The sequence below is a fragment of the Triturus cristatus genome, chromosome 11 (assembly GCF_964204655.1).
Source record: "Triturus cristatus chromosome 11, aTriCri1.1, whole genome shotgun sequence".
Taxonomy (NCBI): domain Eukaryota; kingdom Metazoa; phylum Chordata; class Amphibia; order Caudata; family Salamandridae; genus Triturus; species Triturus cristatus.
In genome coordinates, this window is record NC_140594.1 from 699,235,663 (window position 1) to 699,260,939 (window position 25,277).

General features: G+C 47.2%; 1 protein-coding gene across 2 annotated transcripts in view; it reads left to right on the forward strand.

The window, feature by feature from the left end:
- The window catches only part of DZIP1L (DAZ interacting zinc finger protein 1 like), a 521,233-nt gene that overhangs the window by 417,626 nt on the left and 78,330 nt on the right, over positions 1–25,277 (forward strand). For both annotated transcript variants that reach the window (XM_085634320.1, XM_085634319.1), the window contains exon 14: positions 13,743–13,908. In XM_085634320.1, coding sequence (XP_085490446.1) covers positions 13,743–13,908 — 166 coding nt within the window. The remainder of the gene's footprint in view (positions 1–13,742; positions 13,909–25,277) is intronic.

Sequence of the window (25,277 nt, forward strand, 5' to 3'; positions counted from 1 at the left end):
ACCTCGGACTCAAACAGCTCGTCACGACTCCCACCCACTCTGCCGAACACACGCTCGACCCCATCTTCTCAGCCAGCAACCACATCACCTTCAGCCACACCACCAAACTCCACTGGACCGACCACCATTGCGTCCACTTCACCTTTGAGAAGCCGACAACGCACCACCGCACGCAACGGACCCCCCACCGCAGCTGGAGCAAAGTCACCAAAGACCAGCTAGTCACCGCCCTCGCCGAAACCCACCAACGAACACTACCGACGCCGACTCCGCCGCCCTCAACCTCAGGCAATGGATCGACGACTGCGCCAACACTCTCGCCCTGTTCAAGAAACCCTCGAACAGACGTTCCCACAGAAAAGCCATCTGGTTTACCGCCGACCTCCAGGCATCCAAACAGGCCTGCCGTAGGCTCGAGAAGAAGTGGCACCACAAACAGACACCAGACAGCAACACAGCCTACAAGAGCTCCAATCCGCAGACACCGCTAACTCATCCGTACCGCCAAAAGGACATCCTTCAAAGAGCGCATTGACAACAACGCACACAACAGCAAATAGCTCTTCAACATCGTGAAGGAACTCTCCAACCCCAGCGCCAGCTCCAACTCACAATGACATCCCGCCATCACAGGACCTCTGCGACTCCCTAGCCACCTTCCTCCACCGCAAGATCGCAGACATACACGACAGCTTCAGCAACCAGGCCTCCCCGACTGACAGACAGCTCAGACTCACTGCCCCCCAGCCACATCAACATCGACCCCCTGCTTTCCTGGACCCACGTCAACGATGAAGACACCATCAAACCCATGAACACCATCCACTCTGGTTCACCATCCGACCCCTGCCCGCACCACATCTTCAACAAAGTAAGCTTCACCATCGCACCCCATCTCCGCAAAATCATCAACAGCTCCATCAAGACCACCACCCTTCCGGAAAGCTGGAAGCACGCCAAGATCAATGCCCTACTCAAGAAACCCAAAGCTGACCTCAAGAACTTCTGGCCCGTCTCCCTCCTTCCGTTCCCGGCAAAAGTCATCGAGAAGATCGTCAACAGGCAACTGACCTCCTTCCTCGAAAAGAACAACATCTTGGACCCATCCCAATCCGGCTTCTGCAGCAACCACAGCACCGAAACAGCCCTCATCGCTGCAACCGACGACATCAGGGCCATGATGGACTACGAAGAAACCGCGGCCCTCATCTTCCTGGACCTCTCGGCCGCCTTCGACACCGTCTGCCACCACACCCTCCGCGCACGCCTCCCCAACGCAGGGATCCACGACAAAGCACTGGACTGGACCACCTCCTTCCTCACTGACAGAACCCATCGTGTCCGCTTCCCCCATTCTGCTCTAAAGACACCAAGATCATCTGCGGCGTACCCCAAGTATCGTCCCTCAGCCCGACACTCTTCAACATCTACATGGCACCACTAGCCAACATCGCCAGATCACAAGACCTCAACATCGTCTCATACGCCGACGACACCCAGCTGATCCTCTCTCTCACCAAGGCCCCCACCACCGCCAAATCCAACCTCCACGAAGGAATGAAGGACATCGCCGAATGGATGATGATCAGCCGCCTGAAACTGAACTCAGACAAGACGGAGGTCCTCATCATTGGATCCACCCCCTCTGCCTGTGACGACTCATGGTGGCCGGCCGCAAGAGCGGCACCGATGCCCACTAACCACGCACTCAACCTGGGAGTCATCCTGGACTCCGCACTGTCAATGACCCAGCAAGTGAACGCCGTCTTCTCCTCCTCCTGCTTCAACACCCTCCGCATGCTCCACAAGATCTACAGATGGATCCCCACCGATACCAGAAGAACAGTCACCAAGGCCCTTGTCACCAGCAGACTGCACTACGGCAATGCTCTCAATGCAGGAACATCAGCCAAACTCCAGAAACGACTACAATGCATACAGAACGCCTCTGCACGCATCATCCTCGACATCCTCCGCCAAAGCCACATCATAGCACACCTGAAAGAACTTCACTGGCTTCCCGTCAACAAGAGGATCACCTTCAAGCTCCTCATCCACGCTCACAAAGCTCTCCATAACACCGGACCAGCATACCTCAACGAACGACTCACCTTCTACACCCCAAACCGCCACCTTCGATCTGCTGACCTTGTCCTCACCACCGTCCCCCTCATCCGTCGAGCGACCGCTGGCAGCAGATTGTTCTCCCACCTCGCCACAAAAACCTGGAACACCCACCCATCCACCTACGACAGACCCAGGATCTGCTGGCCTCCAGGAGACTTCTCAAGACCGGACTGTTCGAGAAGTAGCTGCCCCCCCCCCCAGCGCCTTGAGACGCTCACGGGTGAGTTGTGCGCTCTACAAATGTATTGATTGATTGATTGATTAAAATGCTTGTTGGCAATGATTTGGAGATTTCGGCCTGGGCTGAGGTGGAACTTAGGACTCATGCAGCAATGCTGGGCATCTCTGCAGATGAGTTTGCTTTGACTAGGTCGCAGGCCAAACTGACAAACACTGAACAGGCCCTGGATCCTGGAACAATGGACCAAGGGCCTTCCAAGAGAAGGAACAGGAGGGGTAAGGCTGTGTCTTCCCCCCCAGACTCCGTATGACGATCAGTCACTTGAGAGAGATCCCAGTCCCTGTGAAGGAACTGTCTCAGATGAACTTGAACCTGATCAAGTTGAGTTCGTGGGGACAGGGGGCCCTTCCAGGGCAAAATTGAGTTTGAAGCAGCAAACCTGCCCCTTTCTTGATCCCCTCAGACAGAACGCTGCTGCTGAGGCTGCTGGGAGTGTCAGTGGATCCCACAGGATCTATTGGTATGATCAACTCCTATACTCAGAGGGTAGAGACCCCAAGCCTGGTGCCACTAGGAGGTTGGTCATACCTCTGATGTTTAGGGGCTTCCTACTCACCTTGGCACATGTTATTCCCTTAGCAGGACACCTAGTACAAAACAAGACTTGGAACAGGCTTGTCCCTCACTTTCACTGGCCTCACATGTCTGAGGATACAAAGGAGTTTTGTCGCTCCTGTACCACCTGTAAAGCCAGTGGTAAGTTACTCTGACACCATGGTATTCCTTGACATCATAATCATGAAGGAGGAGGGCATGTTGGAGACAAACACATATCAAAAACCAACAGCAAAAAACAATCTCCTGAGATTTGAAAGCTTTCACCAGGGCCCTGAGGGAAAATTTACCCTATGGTCAGTACCTCAGATTGAGACGGAATTGCAGCAAGCTCTCAGACTATCGGGGTCAAGCGGCTGATCTCTCTGAGAAACTAACAGTTAGGGGGTATCCTGAGAAGATACTGAAAACCTGCCAGAAACATGCTAGGAATCAACCTTGGGATGTGCTACTGGCAGAAAAACTAGAAGGAACGAAGGACATTTCCCTGACATGTGTCACCATCTACAGCAGGATATCTAACCAGGTGACCAAGTCTATAAACAAACAGTGGAGTATCCTCCAGACGGGCAATCGACATTGGGAGAAAACATTGTTCTCTTTTAAGAAAGCACGGAGTATCAAAGAAACACTGGTTTCTACCTGTCCCAGGAATGCAGAACAAGAAACAACAGCGACAGTATTGAACGCATGGGGCCTACCTAATATCACGGGCCATTACCCCTGCGGTAATTGCAGTGTGTGCCATATAACAACTGCAACAAAAACTCTAAACATGGAACCTGGGAAGATATGGACTCAGAAGTCACACACCAATTGTAACAGTACAAATGTAGTCTACCTCATAAGTCATAACATGCCCTTGTGGCCTACGGTATGTAGGTATGACAGGAAGGAAAGTGAAAAGAGGATCTGCGAGCATCGCAGCACAATTAGATGCAAGAGATTAACCACAAAACTCACTGAACACTTCCTCCAGGCGAACCATACCACAAACAACATGAGGTGAACAGTTATTGAGACAGTGAGGTCAAATGAACATTTGCAGCAGTGCCTACTGGAGAAGGAACAACGTTGGGTATACAGATTGTCTACCCACAAAGTAGGACTAAACGACAATATCCCATGGAACTCCTTGAAACTGAAATAACTTTACTTACATTACCCTGACCTAATTTATATCAGACTTACAATAATACAAAAAAGTATTAATTGTATTGTGTTTGGTACAGGGCAGCATTGCCAAATATGATTAATATCATCACCAAAATGTCCTTTTAGAAAATCTGACCCCTAGGTCTGTTCCTAACCAATTTACAGGTCCTGTACTAATCTACGAAACACTAACATCCCCTGAACATTACCTCTGATACATAACTTACATCATAAGGGATGGGGTTGATAAAATCTCCCTCACTTACCCTCTATACCCCTGTTCTATTCAGATTCCCATATTTGGTTGATTACGAGTTGAACAGCAACTTGTGGTTATAAGCAAGTATTATTCCGTCGCATTTGTAATTTCTATTGTCTTAACTTTCTGCAGAAAAATGCTCCCTGGTACCATTTTTTAATTTATCATCTTAAACAGTTCCTTAATTCAACTGAATCCCTTCTTTTTGGATAACGTTAGAATGTTATTTACGGCCACTCACGTAGGTAACATCAACAAACAATAAAGTTTTCAAACTACGAAGATGAAGGCGGCGACGCGTCACGAACGCAACCACACCCCTCACGTTGACATGTGACTACGTCAACGTCACACGCCCGGAAGTACCACGTCCCTGATAATCACATTTAAACCTCAGGGAACCGAGGAGACACATCCTCGGGTTTCCGTGAGGGTACTTTGACGTATGAACACGGGCGGTAATGTTTGACGAAGTAAGTATTTGAGGGCTATGAGCGGCCACCATTGGTTTTAAGTTAACAACGGATTGGAGGTACGTGTCCCTAACTGCGCTTTACTCGGTTTTTTCCTTCTGCCTTAGTGTGTGACTAAGCTTCCATGGGGCATTTCTGAATTGAAGTGCAAGCAAGCATTGACCTTGGTTTCCTTTCATTGTTTGCCAGATCGTTTCACACTGGCACATGTACTGTGGTACGATTAGTGCTCGTTGTATTAACGTAGGAGCTCCATTAGGAATACCACGCGTGCAAATAGTCGAGCATATGGACACCCACCATAAATTGATTTAGTGGGTATGTGATACTACTGAGAACAATAGCATTTCTCTCTTCATTTTTGGTTGTGAAAACTCACAGCACACGATTGTTCTTCAGGCATGGTATGTGTGCACGAATTGATCACGCACACGCTGCATGCCATTTATCTGGAGACACGAATGAATTAAAAATCTGAGCGCTTTGCATTTTAAAACAATCAATTATGTTTGTTTCTGCTTTATCTTTTCAGATTCATTTCCCCTTTCACACAAAGCTTAAAGACAAACATTTCGTAGGTAGTGGTATGTTTCAAAAGTAACTCAGAGAAGGGTGCACCTTAGTGTGTGCACACCCATCGGGTTACAACACGAGGTCCTGAAGAAATCTTGGCAGTGACATTGAGAGGCTGAAACATGTAGACCATGACCTTCTTCCACTTATTACACAGATGCTTTAGTCCAATTTAACCTTTTGAGGCATCCCACATTGCTTTTACTTTGTCTTATTGCTCCACATTAAAATTATTGGAACAATAAAGACAATTTTAACCTGCACTATTTCACTCACTTCCACTGCGTCCACAAACATCATCCCGCTCTGCTGTAATCCAGGCGTTGTAGCACACCCGAATGGCATTCGGTCATTCGGGTGGGACCCCTATGATGAAGCATGTCACCAACTAGTGGTGAGTGAGGGGTCTTATAAAAAGGAAAAAGTTTTCCTTTTTTTCTCTATGTGTGTGTCTCCCTACATCACTTGCGTGCTGTGGGGCACACTCCCTCTTTTGTTTACTAAGTCAGGTGGTAGCACAAAGCCCCCTCATACCACGACCAGTGGTGGGGGTCCACTTTGAGAGGGTTGGGATTGACATCATTGGTCCCATGAACCTTCCTACAGCATCTGGACACAGTTACATACTAGTGGTGGTGGACTGTGCCACTAGGTACCCAGAAGCAATACCCCTTAGAACCACCACAGCCCCTGTGGTGGCCAGGGCCCTCCTGGGAATCTTTTCCAGAATGGGTTTCCCTAAGGAGGTCTTAACTGACAGAGCTACAAACGTCATGTCAAGTTATATCACTGCAATGTGGAAGAAGTGTGGAGTGAACTAGAAGTTCACCACACCCTATCACCCACAATGCAATGGATTAGTTGAAAGGTTAAAAAAAAACCTCAAGGGCATGATCATGAGCCTTCCAGAAAAGCTTAGGTGAAAATGGGATGGCCTGTAGCCCTGCCTTCTCTTTGCCTACAGAGAGGTCCCACAGAAGGGGTTGGCTACAGCCTTTTTAAACTTCTGTTTGGGCATCCAGTTAGGGGTCCCCTATTTTTGGTGAAGGAGGGATGGGAGTTACCTCTCAAACCACCTAAACAAGACATTGTGGACTATGTACTTGGTCTCCGCTCCAGTGTAGGTGAGTACATGAAGAAGGCAAGTAAAAACCTTGAGGCAAGTCAACAATTACAGAAAGCTTGGAATGACCAAAAGGCTGTTCTGACTGTTTATCGACCAGGGCTGAAGGTGTGGGTGTTGGAGCCTGTGGCCCCAGCAGCTCTCCAAGACAAATGGAGTGGACCCCATACTATAATTGAATAGAAAGGTGAGGTCATCCACTTGGTGGACCTTGGCACTCCTAGGAGCCCGACAGGGTGCTCCATGTGAACAGGTTGAAACCTTTGTAGACACGGCTGGCATGGGCTTGCTCATGGCAACTGATGAGGGGGACAGGAAGAAGAGAGTGACCCTCTCCCTGATCACCTCTCTTAGAATCCTGATGATAGGTCAGTGGATGGTGTAGCTTTGGCAGGCAGCCTCACTGACCAACAGCAGATTGATTGCAGGAAGGTCTCCAATCAATATAGGCACATCTTCTCTCTAACTCATAGTCAGACCACCTGGTGTACCCATAAATTGGACACAGGTGAGAGTCTACCTGTTGAAAATAAGATTTACAGGCAGCCTGACCATCTCATAGATTGCATCAGGACTGAGGTCCAAAAGATGCTTGAGTTGGGAGTTATTGAGCCCTCAGTTAGCCCTTGGGCTAGTCCATTGGTCCTGGTACCAAAACCTCACATCCAGGGTGGTAAAAGAGAGATGGGATGAGGTTGTGTGCTGACTACAGGGGACTCAATGCAGTCACTAGGACTGCTACTCTCCAATTTCAAGGGCAGATGAATGTATTGATAATTTGGCCTCAGCCAAATGCTTGAGCACATTTGACCTCACTGCTGGCGATTGGCAAATCAGACTAGCTGAGGATGCCAAACCAAAAACAGCATTTTCAACCCTTAGTGGGCATTATCACTTTATTGTAATGCCCTTTGGTTTGAAGAATGCACCTGCCACATTCCAAAGGCCGGTGAATAAAGGCCGGAAGCGTATAGTGCAGCATATCTTGATGATATAGCTGTCTTTAGCTCCACATGGGAGAATCACCTAGTCCACCTGAAGAAGGTTTTGAAGGCTCTGCAGAAAGTAGGCCTCACTATCAAGGCTACAAAGTGCCAGAAAGGGCAGAGCAAGGCCTCCCATGGACTGAAGCATGTATTATGCCACCCATGAGAGGCCATGCAAAATGGAACTACAGGCCTGCCTTTGCAGCCTGTTTAAGTTGGGGCATGCACCACTTACTTAAGATATACGTTTACTATATCTAAGGGTCACTGCACTTAAAACCTGTAAGTCCCCCTTCTAGCAGGCCTTTACAGTCCTGAAGGCAGGGTCCTTGGTTTTAAGTGAGAAGGTGCCACTGCATGAGCAGAACACCCCTGCAGCCTACGGAATCCATAGTTCTGGTCTGTCAGTGAGGCAGCCATTTACAACATATAGAGTGGCATTATGCGACCGTGTGATGACCAACTCTAAAACGGCTGAAACAAACCCTATCATGTTTGGTGTCAAGCATGTTGGAATCTTACCCCCACACCGGTAACCGGTATGGGAGGAATGATTCCACCCCTCAGATTTGAGCTTCGTTGGGTCCCTGGTGTTCCTGGTACCAGCCTTCTAGTCCAGGGCAGCACAAAATGGTTGCTGCCAACCAGAGACACATTTCTGCCCTCCTGCTGCTGAGCCAAGCTTGAGCAGGGAAAGGCAGTACAATAGGCATCCTGTCACAGGCTGGTGTGACCACCTCCCAGGCAGGATTTAGTGTATTAGGGCTGAATGGGTGCATTTGCCAGCGACCAAAAGTCTGCTTATGGGGCACATTTGGTGTCCCTGTGCATAGTCCAGTTCAAACCAGTCCTGGGAGTCGTTGGCTACTGCCATGGCAGGAAACTGGACAAAGGACATGGGAGTAACCTCCCCACTGTCCAAACCTTTCCCAGGGAGGGTCCCCAGAATCTGTCCGACCCTCCACCGTGGGTACAAAAGGTCTTACCAGGCTGTAGGACCCTAGATTCGACGTGGACAAGATTCTGAACCAGAAACCACTGAACTTCGACCGTCTGGACATTCTGGACTTCGTTTTGGACCGACTTCGTCTCCCTCTCACTCTGAAGCATCGTCTGTGCCCGTGCACCATACAGGATCCGTGCAGGACCTGTGGAGCCTCAAGGACAACCGAAGATATCTCCCTTGGAGTGGAGGAGCCACTCCCCTGCATTCGCAGGCATGGCAACACTGCTGTCTGGTCTGTTGACCCTGACCTCCTATGGACCCCAAAGGCTTCAGCAACACAGGAGGTGAGTTTCTACATCCCTTGAGGTCTGGGCTGCCTTATCACCGCGTTTGAGGTCAGAATACCTAGTGGGGGCTGCAATACAGGAACCGCTGTGCCCCGCGTACATTTGCAAGTGCATATGCTTGTTGGTGTTTTCCGAACAAGTACACTGGGCTCCGAGTAGCCCCAACCTCTGGCACCATTTCCTACCAAGACCTTCGGCCTCCTCTCACCGAGTGCTCTATGGGTTGTTTTGTGAAATCACTCGAGCTCCTCTCACGACTCCTGTGTCTCCGGCCTGTGAGTCCACTTGAGGGTCAACTTTGCTTTTCTTGGGTGCCCCAGGTTGCTCCAGGCCTGCACTGACTCCCTTTGCTGTGGTAAATCTCCTGGACCTTGCTTGTCTGAACCGTACACATCTTTGACCTTCTGCGTGGGTTGCCGTTGCCAAGGCTTGTCGGTGCTCCCATGGACACCAACCCTTAAGTACTCGACATCCTTTGTGGGACAGGTCGTATCCAGCTCCTGGTTGTCTTTGACATCTGGTCCCTGTACCTGCAGAGTCAAGAAATCCATCAATGGACCTGAAGCACCTGACATTGGTGGGCATTCGTTTACCTAGCCTCTGGTCACTCCTGAGTGACCCAGACTCTGTCCCCTCTGCTTTCAGGTACTCTTTAACAAGAATCCACCTTTGGATTCCAACTAACACTTTCTTCCTTCCAGCAGCTGCTCTTCTTCGAAGTCCTCCATTGGGTTCGACGGCGGTTTCCGACGCACTTCAGACCTATGCATCCCGTCTTCCCTGGGATAGGTAAGTTGGGTAACTCGGTATCCACGGGTGGGATTGCTATCCATTTTCCAACTTCCACGGGGTTTTTTCGAAGTCCACTGGGAAGGGTCCTTAAACTCTAAAACTTCAACCGCGACTTTCCCATAGAAATGTACGGAGCGCGCGGTTTTGTCCCCACACTGCACCCGTCCTCCGTGGGATCCCTACTTACTCACCTTGCATGGTTCCTTGGGGTCCCAGCGATTCTACATCCTCTCAACACTGTCTTGACTCAAGTTGTGGTTCTTATACCACTTTCTTAGTATATGGTTTGGTCCCCTGTTGAGGCCCACTGTGTATTAGTGCTATTTACTGTCATTTCTGTGCTTGAGTATTGTGTGCTTTGTGATTATCTCCGGGTAGGAGATACTGTGTCGGACTAGATAGTGTTATATTTATAAATAAATATTTTTATAACTACTGTGTTGTTCTCCTTTCATTTAACCGTTACTATAAGGTTGCATTCTGGTAAAATTAGCTGCTTAACATTCCTTCAAGACTAAGCCTGAAGGCTGCTCTCCACAGCTACCTTTTGGATAGCTTTCTAAGAGTATCTTTGACCTCCTAATCACCATAAGGGTTGTTTGGACTGGTGCATGGTGCCCACTTTAATTAGTGGACAGCATATACCAGGCAAACCTCTCACAGCCCCTCTCTCACATACATTTAATTTCTTCTAAAACACTGGTAAAGGCTGGCTGTTTCAACATTAATTTTATCTACCCAAAAAAACTCTTTTTAGCAACATTAGGAATAGAGAAACAAGGACTTTGGGGGGGATTACATCCTAGCCTATTTTATGCAGTTTGCATGCAGTTCTTTGACGACAATTCGTAACGATCACTATTCTACTTTAGAGTTTTATCTTATTAACTACAACAAAAACAAAATACTCTGACAAAAGCAGTAATCCACTCAGCTAGCCACATAAATGCAGATCTGTGATCTGCACAGTATACTTTCTTTGCAGCAGGCATATTGACCCTCTGCACTACTTTATGGCGAGTCAAAACTGCCACTAGATAAGATGCCATATCCCACTCTAGTAGGAACTAATCACAAGAGTTATCTTTAAATTTGTATTGCTGCCTGAAAGCTGGACGTACAACGAACTCTGCAGGTATTTTGAAATGGTAAGTTATTGCTCAACCAATCAAGATAAACGAACGGGGCATGGACTGCTTCCCCAGACCCGCCTTCTTGGTGGACAAAACTTTGTACACTGGTAAGGGTGGATGCTTATGTTGCGTGCTGCGTCTCTGTTATCTATTGCTGAGCAGGCGGAGATTCACCAGTGGATTATCAGACGATTCGATCGTCTTTTTCTAGTAGGAGGTGAGAGTTGGTGTAACTACACTTTCATGTTAGTTGGCCTACGATCTTTAAAGGTGTGTCATTACTGATGCTTACGTATATATTTTTAGGATTCAATTTCCACTGTAAATTGGAATTTGCAATGAGTGCATTGGCCGCTCCGTAGTGACCCAATGGGCCCATAGATTCCTAGCGCTCTTACCGGCATCAAAGTTCCACAGCCTCATCCCTTGTTGGGAGGTGAGTCGATTGAGTACTTATTGGGGATAACTTTCCTTATTCTACCGAAGACAGTCACTGAGTGATGCATGTTTTCACATAGGAGTTGCTCATCACGGAGGACTTCCTTATAACAAGCACCTTAATTTTGCATACAAGATCCAGGAGATTACCAGGTGACCCATTCTATTAATTTCTGTTTGTCTCCAGGTGAGTCAGTATCAATGCAAAATGTTTCAATAATGTAAACATATTGGTATCTTCACACATGCTTTATAACAAGATATTATATTCTATTACACAGGCTCCATTATATTTTACAAAAAGAGAGGGCCCCTGGGGAAAAAATACGCTGGCAGGATGTCAGGGGATAAAGAACATTCAAGAAAGAGTTATCCTGTCTGCAAAATACTTTAAATAACTGAGAAAAACTCATCTCCCTGGAGTGCTCCGACAAGTCGCAGCCATGAGCCTAGTGGAGGTTCCGCTCACAAAAATACTATTGATAAAGATACAGAGAATTAGGTCAAATAGTATAAATATGCATTGGATTCCAAAACATCAACAGATATTGCATTTCTTATTTATTACTTGTATTCATGTCAAAACGATCAATTGAACATATTAAGATAGACTCAGGGTGATGAAGAAGCCATACTGTAAATAAACTGGTCAAAACAAAAATGTCAAAAACACCAAGATAATCTCACATCTGATCTATCAGGCATACCACATTTATGCCACAAACAGTCAACACGTCTTAAAAACAACACTGAGAAATAAACTCCTTTAGAGAGACCATCCTCAATCTAACATAACCGATCTTCTTATATGCAGTTATATATCAAGTTGGAATAGTCTCAATATCTTACATTAATATCCAAACTAGAAAACAGTTACTGACAGTGAAGCTGTTGTATCACAGTTGAATCACAGTGAAAAGATACACCTGCACAGTCAACACTCCAGACATTGTCTGTGGAAGATGGGCTTTTTTGTTAAAAAATGTATTAATTTTTTAACAATCTTGCGAAATTATTCTGTTTTTACCGCTATTCAGTAAGCCACTTGATTTCACCCATTGCACTGCAAGAGAACATTTTCATATCACATTAGAAACAGACCTTTGTTTGTTTCATGTAATTTGATATAATAAGATTGAATATACGAAAGAAACATGAAACCAGACCCATGTGTGTTTGTAGTGATTTATTTTTGTAAATGAATTCGGAGAGGGATACATTTCCTCCAGTGGTAATGACAAAAAAAGACATCTAAAAAAATGTTTTTCTCCCCAAAAGAACCTATTGTTCTTATATACTGTTACATACCCAGGTTCTGAGGGACATAGGGTTACCCCATTGCTGATTAATTTTTTTAAACAGCACTATCAAAACAGTCCCACTTGTGAATGTTATTTAAATGTAAGATTTTTGTTGGCCACATAAATTAAACATGTATAGGTGGTAACACATTTTCTATTTTTTTTTTAAGTTTTATTTTTGTGGCATAAGCGTGCTATAAAAAAATAACCATTGTACTACCTTGCCAAGCACTGACCATGTATGCCAGTGCTTATTTCTGAATTATTTACTCTTCCTATCAAACTTTTTGACAATTATACTGAACATTTTAATGGTATTATCTGTCATCTATATCCTGATTCTCTGTCCATTTTGCCGACATTCACCGTTACATCTGTTCTTGTTACATTATACGAAGCGCATTCACCATTGCTTCTGTTGTCATTACATTATATGAAGTGATACCAATTTCAATGGAAAAAAACAATATCCGAAAAAGCATGTGTTACACATTTTCCTTTCATAATATATTCAACTAGCAGAAAGTTTTTTCCTTGCTTTCCCCACATGACAGCACTTATTCATCATACCCTTCTGGCAATTTGACCTCAGGGATTTCGCAACAGAATTCCAAATTCAAAGGTGAGCCTCGAATTAGTTTGCTGATAGACCTCTGTATTGAAGTACAGTTTTTCCAATCAAACTATATATGAACCTATTGCAAACTTTGTTCCTCAATATTGAAGGAATAATAGGTGGCTAATAGTATATTCTTCAATATTGACTTGAAACAACACCTGCTATTCCAGTATATGACAAGCTTACATGATTTATTAGCTAAGTTGTTGGTCTTGGAACCTGTTGACCTGGGTTATGGAGCTAAAGTTATCTCCATGGTACCTCAATTTGGAAACCTGCAAACACTGACTATATAATGTGTTGACCCATTTGCATATTCACAAGCAAACCTCACATCACAGCCTGGTTTCTGTAATCCAGTCTCAACTCGTCCCTTACACCATACTGTTTTATGCTTTAAGGACCCAATTTTGAGGCCCTCCTACTATAATGTGAAACTTCTCTGTAGCTCTCTCCCTTGTCCTCACTAATTCCTCATGTCTCCACCAGCGCAACTTCAAGTTGTTCATCCTGTTCCTGTAGGTAAAGCACATACTTGTGATGTCTGAATCCATACCTGCAAAACCACAGAATTTTAGGCCCTTCTTCACATGCTTTTAGTACTGGTGCTATCCATGTTGCAGTAGAAGTGGTGGTTGACTGCTCTCTGAATTTTTGTGTTTTGTGTTCTGCAGTTAGGAGTCAAAGGAGTCATAAGTCACCCACACCAAAAGAGAAAAAGCATCAAGTGAATAAATTAAAGCCTCACCCCCTAGAGCTCCCCAAACCTTCACCACGCAGTAAAGTTCCCAGCCCATCCAACTCCGCTCGAATTCGCATTCCTGCTACAACTCGCCCCAGGTAAGAACCTTAACTTTGTTTACAACTTAATCAACTTAATTTCTTACCTTTGGTTGGTTTAAATGTCACTGTTGTTTAGCTGCTGCTTATTCCTGTCCTAGTTTGACAATCTTGTGCTTTCCTTCCCATAGAGGTTAGCTTCTTTACAATCTCTTTTATTGTCTGGTTTATATGTTTCTGCTGCTTGCTTTTAGGGAGCTACTTTTTTCTTTTTGTTTAAACACTCCATGAGATTACATGTGTTTTCCAGCTATTTGCTCAATGTGAACCCCTCCTTCCCCCATGTTAGTTTTTCTCTCACCCATGTGCTTCTCTCCCCCCCCAGGCACACTTATTGGGCTATCTTGTCTCTTTGCACTTCGCCCCACACTGTGATCCACTTTACTCCTTTTTGCCTCTCTGCTTCTCTCCCTGCCCACTGTGTTGCATCTCCATCATCCCTGCCTCAACCCACTCCTATAACCTGGTTGTCCTTTAAAAAAAATTAAGCACTTTTGCACTGCAATTTAAAACCGCCTTTTAGCGCACTTTTTTTATTTACCAATCCATCGCGAAAGGAGTAAAGAAAAAGAAAATATGATCCTACATCATTTTGTAGGTGCGCACATATGTTTTGAACTCATGCATGCCTCATTGGCGCTGTGTCATTGCACTTTTTGTTTTAAATAGCCATGATGTACAGCTTCTATGATGGTGTACTTCAGGCTAAAAAAGGTCGGGAAAGCAAATAGGTCTAATTAGGAAGACCTATTGGCTCTGTCAATGCTTGTTGATTACTGGATACATCCTCATCTTTTTCCCCTATATGGGGCAGTGAATCCTGATCTTGTTTTTATTTTTTTAGAGGACCAGCAAGTTTGAAAAATAACTGTTTTGTTGAATCAAACATCTTCAAAGACAGAAGCTGTCAGACCCCACTGGGGGCTCTTCGGGGAAAAAAAGGCTACTGGGTCTCAGCTGTTGGTGGTGAGATCATTTACCTCCGATGTCCCATGGTCCGTCCTACCAAGGCTCTGCAAACATGGCCAAGTGCAATCCCTTCGGTACTTGACTTTCAGTAGTAGTGATGTCGAGCAATCATAGGTCCCTCAGGGCGTTAGTGCTGGGAATAAATCAAGCTCATCTCCATGCAATCAGCCAGCATTGCAATAATAGATTTTCCAGCCCAGTGCTTGTTTTATATTTAAAGAAACTAAATGCACTCTAAAAAGAAATGATACACAAAAAATGATACACACTACAATGTGCAGGTGCCATTATCCACTGGGGTGTTGCCCTTGTGCCTAGGGTTGAAGGTCCCCTTCCCCTCACCTAACTGTGTAATCTATTTTACAGAAGGTACAGTGCAGTGCTGTCCCTCTTGTTCAGAGTTTGTGTGCCCAGTTTTATGGTCTTAGTCCCGGAATGTAAATCTTACCTATGTGAGTCCTTTTCTCCCATCAGTCACAGTCGGGCCCGCAGCTTCCATGTGGTCCCTCTTCCCTCACTCGGGGAAGAATGATGCCCCAGCTGCGACTTCATCGGCACACCCGTCCTGTCTGTGAAAGCAACAGCTGCAGTGGTTGCTACCCAGAGGCTGATTGGCAGGTAGGGTCCTGCAACAATGGCAGTCTGGTCAATTGTAGGCAACAGTGATTCATTTGAGCTCAGATGTCATGGGGCTGCTGAAGGCACTCACGAGGGCGGAGGTGCACCTCGCACACTACCCATGGGATGGGGCAGTTGCATATTCTGTACAAGTCTGGTCTGTTCTCACAATAGTGCAGTCTGCTTGGGTACATTTCAGGACAGTGTCACTGTGTATGTCACTTGCATGGTCACTGCGGCACCGACGCAGGACAGTGCTACAAGTGTAGCCTCTTCAGGCAAGAGTTGACGCTCTGATATGGGAGTACACCAGTCACTCTTTCTTGAGGCTTTCTGGGCATATGGACCCCCTGCACTTCTGCTCACCCTGGTAGTCGGCACCTCCTGCAGTATTGACACTCCACTTCCTCCTTCTCCTACGCAGGTCAGACTCTAGGCTCTTCAGGAGAGAGCTCTTGATTCCAGGTCAGTTTTCTGGTGATGTCCCTTCACCTCTTGGAAGCTGACTGTCAGGTAAAGACCAGCCCTGATTGCTCAGTATTCCTCTGGGTACTTTGTGGAGCACCCCATTCCTCGGTCAAAGAGAACGTAGAACTGGAATAGCAATTGGACCAGCAGCTCCAGCTTTTATACAATTAGGGGAAGTAGATTATCTGTATGCATTGTCAGAACCGGTTTTTATTCTGGGTGCTCCGGGCTGGGGAAAACGATTGTACAACATGCAGGGGACATTCCTGTCCCACCAGATGCACATTTTCTATTCTTGACTAAAGGCAAAAGCTCCAGAGAGTAACCACAAATCCTTTGAAACTTCTAAACTTGACTGTTTCCAATTTGTGATCCAGCCCTTGCCAAAAAACCTTTCTGAGGGATATTTCTAACAGAGTCCTCACCTTTTGCATTTTCCAAGATGCCAGAGTGGATCTGTAACTTTTTCACAGCAAGAGCATCTGTGCACTGGCAGGTGGTGCTATCAGACTCTAAGTGACCGTACTCCACCTCCAGAAGTGACGGTGCAGAGCTGCATATAGGTACGACTCCAACGAGATTTTGTTGCTGATCTGACGCTTTGCTTCCAACTTTGTTGGTGTTTTCCAAGGCCAGATATTTGCTGAAAGACAACATGCTAGGGAAATATCCCGTCCAAAAATAACAGGCTTCCAGCCAGGCCATGACATCAGGAAGCAGGTGTCAGTCACACATTATCTGCCTGTGGTGTCTAGGTTCTGGACAGAACTCAAGTTAATGCACCAAATGCTTCCTGGTGCACCCAAGGCTGATGAGGAAGCAGGAGGCGTAGTAGTATTTTGCTGAACACAAAAAGTGAAGTAGGTCACATTCCAGGAAGCCAAACTGCTCTCACTTCAAGGTGCTGGTCTGCTACCACTAAAGGCGCGGCCAAGTCCAAGCATGACTCGTCGCCATTCCAACACTCCTGCTGCTATTTTTTTTATTTATTGACTCCACAGCAGATGAGGCCTTTAGGGAGGCCATACTGCAACTTTGTAGGGGAATGTTTGCCCTTGTTAGAGTGCCCTTAGACCCCTTGGAACCAAGGGTACCCTCACTTGGGTTGCTTGCTAGAGGGTGCCACTGACTCCATTGTGCCTCCACTACTGTGCTGCAGACCTCATCCATTCCGTTTTTTCAGAACCAGCCCGACTCCAGCACTGCCTGCACCAGCTCCGACTCAGACTTCCATTTCGGATCTGGAACCGTATTAAGGCATTGCCAGCACTGTGTCCCACTTTCAAGATTAAAAAGACTCAGCCTCCAGCTATGGATGATCACCAACCTCTCCCTCAAAGCTAATATTTTAAGCTTGAAGCCTTGTTCTACATATGATTCTGACACCGTGTGAGGGGTCCAGGATATTTTGTACAACGAAGAGGACGATGAGGAGGTAGACAGTTTGATCCTACTGCTTACACTGATGCTAGTCTATACTTAGATCTGCAGAATTCCAGTAGCCTAGATACTTCCCTGTAGACAGAGATAGACTTTCCATTGGGGCCCCACACTGAGCAGGTTTTGCTGTAGTAGTTTGCTGATCAGTAGAAGTGTTGAACATACAGTTGCCTACTATCAACAATGGCAAAACGTACTGATGGAAATCTTTCAGCCTGGACCTGCAACTTTGGAGTTCGTACTACCTTTTAATGAGGACACAGTGAAAACCTTGATGACAACTTTGTATAAGGCATGCTCAACTCTTCCAGTAGGTTGCCCAGGAGCTAGACATCACAAACTCACTCACCAGATATCTGTCCTTTTTGACTGAGCACCTGATTCCCAATAGCTTTGTGGTTCAGGCTGCTACCACAAGGTGAATTTCAGTGTGTTTCCTTCTCCGCCTCCGAACATTGAGTCTAAAAGTATTGTTCTGTTTGGCAAAAGAGTTGTTTTCTCTTTTCGTTTGGCACGGAGGACCTTGAACACTGTCTGCCTTCTGGGGCACTGCACACACATTCCTTGTGGGTTATGGCTAGTAAAATCTTACCTTGCCTTGCTGATGAATTCAGGAATGTCTTCACTTAGACAATTAAAAAAAGAACAGGATGCTGCAAAATGTCTTGAGAGCCAGCCTGGACATAACGGATTCTGTGGTCTGTGCCGTGGGCACTAGTGTTGTAATTAGAACTCCGGTCTGGATGCACGCCATAGGGTTTTCTGGTGACATTCAGGCATGCCTTATGGATATTCCTTTTGAAAGCTCTTAGGAAAATAAGTCGGATTCTGCCCTCATCCATTTTATAGAGAGGTGTGCTATGTCTACTTTAGAGTTACACTCTCTGATGCGCCAGTTTCATCAATAATACTGAACATTCTGAGAATACTCTTGAGGGCTTGCTGGTTGCCAGAGCCACCACTTGCAACTCATACTACAGACTACACTTTGTTTTGGACTCCAGAGGAGGCTTTGGTAGAGTTCATACAACCCACCAAGCACCCACAGTCTGTTTCTTCCTCCTTCCTTTCACATCCATGGCCAAAATGCCTTGAGTCCTCCTGCCATCATTATGCACAACTGATAGGAGCAGAATCTGTTTGTTTGCCTGTCTGTGTTATAACCTCAGATCAGTGGGTGCTGCAGATTGTTCAACAGGTTATGTGCTCGCTTTAATATCCACTACCCTTCACATCTCAACAGTTTTTGTTCAGACTTCAGCAGATCACGTGCCCATCCTTGACCAGGAGGTTTGGTTGCTACTGGACATAGGAGTCATAGAGAGAATTCTGTTAGCATTGATGGGCTGTGTATGCCACTCTTGTTATTTTTTGGTGGTTAAAAAAGATGGAGGACTCGGGCCAATCCTGGACCTTTAACTTCTGAACACCTTCCTTTGCTAAGACACGATTAAGATATTGACTTTGGCCTGGTTCTTTTCGTTCTGGATCTGGGAAACTGTACTGTGTCCTTGGACTTGCAGGACCCCTGCTTTCATGTGCCTATCTTGTACTCTCACATGCTTCCTGTAGTTTGGGTTGAAGTTGGAGAATGTTCTACTTTGTTGTTCTACCCCTTGGCCTCACCTCTATCCCTCAGGTGTTTACAAAGATGATCTTGGCTTGTCGCAGTGATACCTCCTACAGTCACCGTACTGTCATCCCTGTCGTTTTCCCTAAATGAGCCGAATGCCCACCTGCAACCAGGGCAGAGGATTCCCTTTAAAGGGGCTGTCCTGGACATGGTTGCACACAAGATAACCCCCCCCCCCCCACACACACACACACCCTCAGCAGCATGACGGGGACATTATCATTATGATCCGGATGTTTTGTTCTCACTCCTGTGTTCGGATGCAGACTGTTCTGAGGGTTTTTGGATTTGTGCATTATGCTCAAACACCCCCCCCCCCCTTCCCCCGGGGGTGCATGGCTGTTATGCATTGGTATCTGCAGCCTCTGCCACTGCTTCTACGTCGCACCAGAGAGGCCCGTGCTGTGACTGGGAGGCCTCTGCAGGTGACTCCTGAGACGCCTCTGGGGCGATACCTGGGCCACTGTCTTGCGTGAAAATCCCATGAGGACTGCTCGGGACCTCCCTGGGGGATGTGAAGACCCTATATTCTACAATAAGGGCAGCCGGGAGGAGGAGAGGGAGCCCAAAGCCTACCTTGAATCAGAGGCCTTGCTGGATGGAGGAGCAGGTGATGTGGATGTGTCGATGGTAGGTGCCTGGCCCCTGCATGCTACTCCAGCCGAGTGAGACCTACCACAGATGATATTCGCTCTCTGCCACTGCTGGACCCGCCCCAGTGTGTTCCTATACCAGACTCCATCAACCTGTTGCAGGTGAGAGGATTGTGTAGTTTCTGATTTTGTGTGTGGCATGGGTCTGCAAAAGTGTCCTTGGATACTGCTGTGCAGAGTTATTCCATAGTTGCCCTGTCTTCTGTGGTAAGCATCTTTGTTTCGCTTTTGGAGTCCTTGCAGGTGGAGTTGGGAGTTACAGGAGGGAGCTCCAGTGAACATAGAAGGCCCCGAGGTGCTTACCGGGCGCCTGTGCTTCTCAGCTATTCGCCTTGCCAGCTACAGGTATTCTGGACGAACCAATCCCAAGGCTCTAACAATTCTGGTGGATTGTGCATTGCTGGTCTAAGTCCCAGAGGACGTGGTGGCGCTGCTGGGCAACTCAATTGCTCTGCTGCCTACTTCACCGCTACACCTGGAAAGCTCAGTGAAAGTACACCACAAAACTTCACCACATAATGGGCAAAAGAGACCAGTCACAATCAAAGTTTAACTTTGATCAGCGAAAGACTCCCAGGGCTCGGGACATTTGGGCAGCCGCTTCGGAGGCCAGCTAAGACGATGGCGACCCTGAGGTAGAAAGCGAACTGCGACAGATCCTAACTGCTATGTTGCACAGTCTTACCAAGATAGATGGCAAGATCGACTAACTATTTTATAGGATGGGCCATATGTCTGAGCGGTTGGATAAAAAAGCTGATTGTCTGGATGTGGTGGAGAGGTGTGTGTAGGAGCCCGAGGACAAAAAGGTCACAGCATCAAAATGCCAGAAACATATGGATAAAGTGCTTCTTATGCTGCAGACTAAGGCTGAGGATCGTGAAGCCAGGTTTTGCCTCAATAACGTTGAGAATTTTGGGGTTGGCCGAGTTCACAAACATCGGCAACATAGATAGCTATGTGAAGCAGCTTCTTATCGACCTTCTAGGGCGTGAGACTTTCTTGGACATCTTTGTGGTTGAGCACACCCACTTGTCCTTGGCACCATGCACCGTGGCTAAGATGAAACCTTGTCCCATCATAGCAAGAGTTTTGAATTATAGGGACTGGAATCAGGGGCGGCTCCTCCATGTGCGCGGAGGAGTGTCGCCTCACTGCTTTCTTGCAGTTCGAGAAGCAGAAGCATAAACTGGCAGAAGGCAGGGTTTGGTTGGGGGCGGGCGAGCAGGTGAGTGTTCCTGCTCCAGGCAGGGGACGAGTGGCTTGCCCACTGTTGTGGGCGCTGACTGTTTGGTCGGCCCCAGGCCCGACCAAACCAGTCATGCATACACTACATTTTCTCTATGTAGGCTGCATACAGCCAACATAGAGATAAAGGCTACCCCATAGACGCTTGTGGGGTCGGCGTCCTAGCCAATCACGTTGTGATTGGCTTAGGGGTGGAGAGGTGGGCTGCCTGCTTCCTGTAAGCGCAGAGAGAGGAGAAGAAACGTGGGACCAGAGGCGAAGGTAAGTTTAAATGTATTTTTATTTTTTTAATTACCCCCACCTCGCGAGGCATGCTGGCTGCGACTGACTGTGATGCGGTGCTCCGCAAGGCGCTCTCCCTCAAGGGCATGTAAATATCCTGATTTCACAAAGCAGGTGCAGGAGGCTCAGGGGCAGTTCATCCTGACCAAGAGTAAACTGCAGGAACTGTAGCTGGAGTATCACATGCTCTATCCCACATGTCTGCGGGTAAGGTCGATGGGAAGGCGACAATCTTCAGGAATCCGAAAAAAATTCTCCAGTTTCTCCAGCGGCTGGTGGCTGCAGGGACGAGCCATTGCTGCTCTCGGTCGAAAGATTTGGATGCAACATCTTTCCAAATCTTTGACGGACACGTCTAATGCATCATCAGTAATTTGCTGTGTTTCTTTTGCTCTGCGTTGCTCTCCTTGTGCCGATGTGTTGGTAGATGCCCTGTTGCCCTGGGCGGCCTGGGGAGGGTACACGGCCGTCCCTTCTGGTTGTCGAGTTTACCTGTGATGGCGAGGTTGCTGCACCAGGCCTGGAAGCGGACTGCTAGTGTAGATGTACATGGACAAAAGTAAGATTAGTCCATTATTCTCATTTGGATGCTACAAATATGCTTTTTTTAATTGGTACCCACCGTAAGACAACTGTTGGTCTATAACTATGAGTGTATGGGTGGCTGGGGTGGTTGCTCATATATGATTTTTGATTATTTGTTGTAGCACACACTATGTTTCTTTTTCCTGGCCCCTTGAGACCTTCTGTGGTGGGAGGTTGCTGACTAGGTAACACCCGCCCCATGTCTGCATCACTTGATTTTGTTTGTGATCATAAAAGACGGGTTTTGGGAGGGTGTGGGGGGGGGGGATCAGTGTCACTGTGTATGTTGTTTGGGTTTGCACTGTGGGTGGAGGCTAGTTTTGTTTTCTGCAGTCATATCATGCGCAGTGGCATTGGACACAGGTGGACAGAATGTCATCTGTGAGTTTGAGTTGGCATGTAGAGATGCACAGTGATGGAAAATGCAGCAAGTGGGGCAGTGATGGGAGTTAGATGCCCTACGCTGCTATAGTTCCTAAACTAGAATGTCAGGGGATTCAATGACTATTTCTGGGGGTCACAATCGCCAAACATGCCACTGTCTTTGGGGCGCTGTGCAGTAGGCTAGCGCGGGTGGAGGCGGAGATTGCGGATCTTGAGTGAAGGCATCAGGAGACAGCAGAGCAGCATCTGCTGCGTGACGTTTAATTCAGACTAGAGGAATATCATGAAGTTGCACAGAGTGGGGTCACACATGTAGGAAAAATGCGACTGCGTGGGTGAGGTGAGGTGAGCTCCTGGGGGGGATGCTGGCGCCTCATATGCCCTAGGCATGAGGATGCCAATTCTAGTGGGGCAAAATGAGCAGAGAAGTATACGCGACTCATCTCCCTTACGGCGACCATGTGACACGGACTATCTTACGAATATCACCAAGAAATTGCTTATGGGGAGAAGACCTTAAGGCCCCACAGCGACCCGTGGAGATACTTGCAGCACTATATGACGTGCCTTGTAGTAACCCGCCGGACACTGACAGGCTAATGGTAGCCTTCTGCAGGGCTTACCAGGATATCCTGGTTCTGCACCTGATCACTCTCTATGAAGAGATGGTGAAGGATAGCTCTATGCCACCTTCGATGCGCGAGGCTCTCTTGGTCACCCTGCTGAAGCTGTGTAAAGCAGCTAACAGCTGTGCTTCCTACCGACTGCTGTCATTACTAATTGTGGACACAATAGCATTTGTGAAAACCCCTGCAAACTGATTGGCTCTGCTGTTTCCGGGAGAGGCAGGCCTGGAATATGCTTGCTTCATCCCTGGTTGGTCCCTGTCGTACAACCTCAGAACCTTTTTCGGCGCTATTACCCGCATCGATCACGATGTAAGTGCTGCAGCGGTTTACCAAATTGCCGAAAAGGTGCTCGATTCAGTAGAATGTAGATTTAGTTTTGCAGTAGTGCATCAGTGTGGGAGAAGTCTTTTTACAATTGGTCTGAATGCGATACACCCTGCAAATGGCATGTGTCTGAGTCATTGAGATAGTCACAGATGCCATTGCTATCTCAAGAGGCACCTGATAGGGATGCCCCTTGTCGCTGTTATTGTATGCTTTAGTGGCTGAACCACTAGCTTGCTCACTCTGTAAATATCATGCGCACAAGGGCCTCCGGTTCCCGCACTACAATTTGATCATCAATCTGCATATTCCGATGACACCCTCCTGTATGTACGCAACCCAAGTAAAATTTATCTAGAATTTTTCGGTAGGTTATTCTGTTCAGCGTGCACTCAGGCCTTCAAAATATTTGGGTTAAATACCTTAGCTTCGCCCTAACTACGACTACAACCCTGGTACAACTAGAGTTGCCATTACAATGGACTACTGATTCGGTGAGATACCTGGGGATCCAGGTGCACACAGACCAGTCACTGAATAACTACTGCAAAGCAGTGTAGAAGCTTTCAGAAGCGGTTGAGTGGTGGATTAAACTACCTTTGCCTCTCAGTGGACGTATAGCCATCATGAAAATGGTGGTGCTGTCCCGCTTCCTCTTCCTCTTCGCAAATATCCCGATCTTGCTGCCACGTTTAGCAATCTGAGAGCCCTTTTGGTTTGTTTGGCCTGGGCTAGGAAGCAGCCATGGGCGAGTTGGGACATGCTGACACTCCCGTGTGATATAGGTGGATTCAACACTCTGAAACCTCTTGACCTACTACAGGGTTGTGCAGTGCAGGTTTGCTCAATTACTGGGTACATGGTCCGAAGGACTTACCACAATTGTGGCTTCAGCAAGAGGCCGCCTCCCCTTTATCATTGCCCCAGACCTTGTTTGTGAACCCACTGCAACTCTGCAATGTCCTGGACCCACTGAATGCAACAATCTATTGCTGGCAGCGGCTTCTAGAACAACAGGCTGGATCCTTCCTTTATTGACGCATTTGCTGTTGGACTGGTGTACGTGGGTTCCTCTGTCGCAGGAGACGGGGGTCGGTACGGGCTCTATGGAGGCTTGGTCTACCTTCTATGGGAGAACTCTTCCAAGATAGTGCGATGTGGAGCTGGGAACAGGTTAGTTCACAGAGCATAGAATCTTCTGTACTGGCCCTGTTCTATTACTACAGAGATCGCCAAACAATGCGTGACCTACTAGGGGAGGACCTGCTTGAACCCCCAGGGTTGCCTGCATTGACACACCTCTTAGAAGTGCCCACACTATGTGACATCATAGCAAAACTTTAAGCTCTTACAATAGAGGAGCGGCGCACAGGAAGCACTAAGGTCAGGCTAGATTGGCAATGGGACCCTGGCGTTACCATCAGTGACACACTGTTGTGAAGTCTGTTTCACATTTCAAGTACCTTAACAGAATGTTTTATAAGCTGGATGCCTGTTCTGGTATGGATCACTCGACACCGCAAGCTACCCCAGATGTGGTGCGGAGAAGGTGGAGTTTACCCATGTGGCTTGGTACTGCTCGGGGTTGCAGTATTTTTGGCAGACAGTCCTGGCGGAACTTGGAGAGATTACTGGTGAACACATAGTGGGTCCCCCTAATTGACGCTCTTAGGCTATGACAAGAAAAACCTGTCACCCCTCTAGGTGATTGGTGGCCATATAGTTGCTGCTCGCTAAGTGCAGAAAAGCAATGCACTAGGCCAGAGGATCACTACTGAGTACCAGCCACGGCCCGTGCAAGTAACAATGGGGGGCACTGGGCCCGAGTAAGGGGGGGATTTCGAGAGACGATGCAGAGGGAAAATTAAATAAATAATTAATTTTCCCTCGGTATCGTCCCTCGAAATCCCCTCTTACTCAGCCCCACCGCCTCACCGATGTTACCTGCATGGACCGCGGCTGCTTCAGACTCTCAAAGACTGGCATGTAGACATGGCATACTGCAACAAGCAGTCAGATCTGTACCGTGAGTTACAGCCGGTGTGTAGCCACCCAAAAGATATATGGGGCCATACCAGGCCTACCTGGCTCGACTTAATAAGAAGCCAGACACCAGAGAAGAGGAGGGCGGTGTAA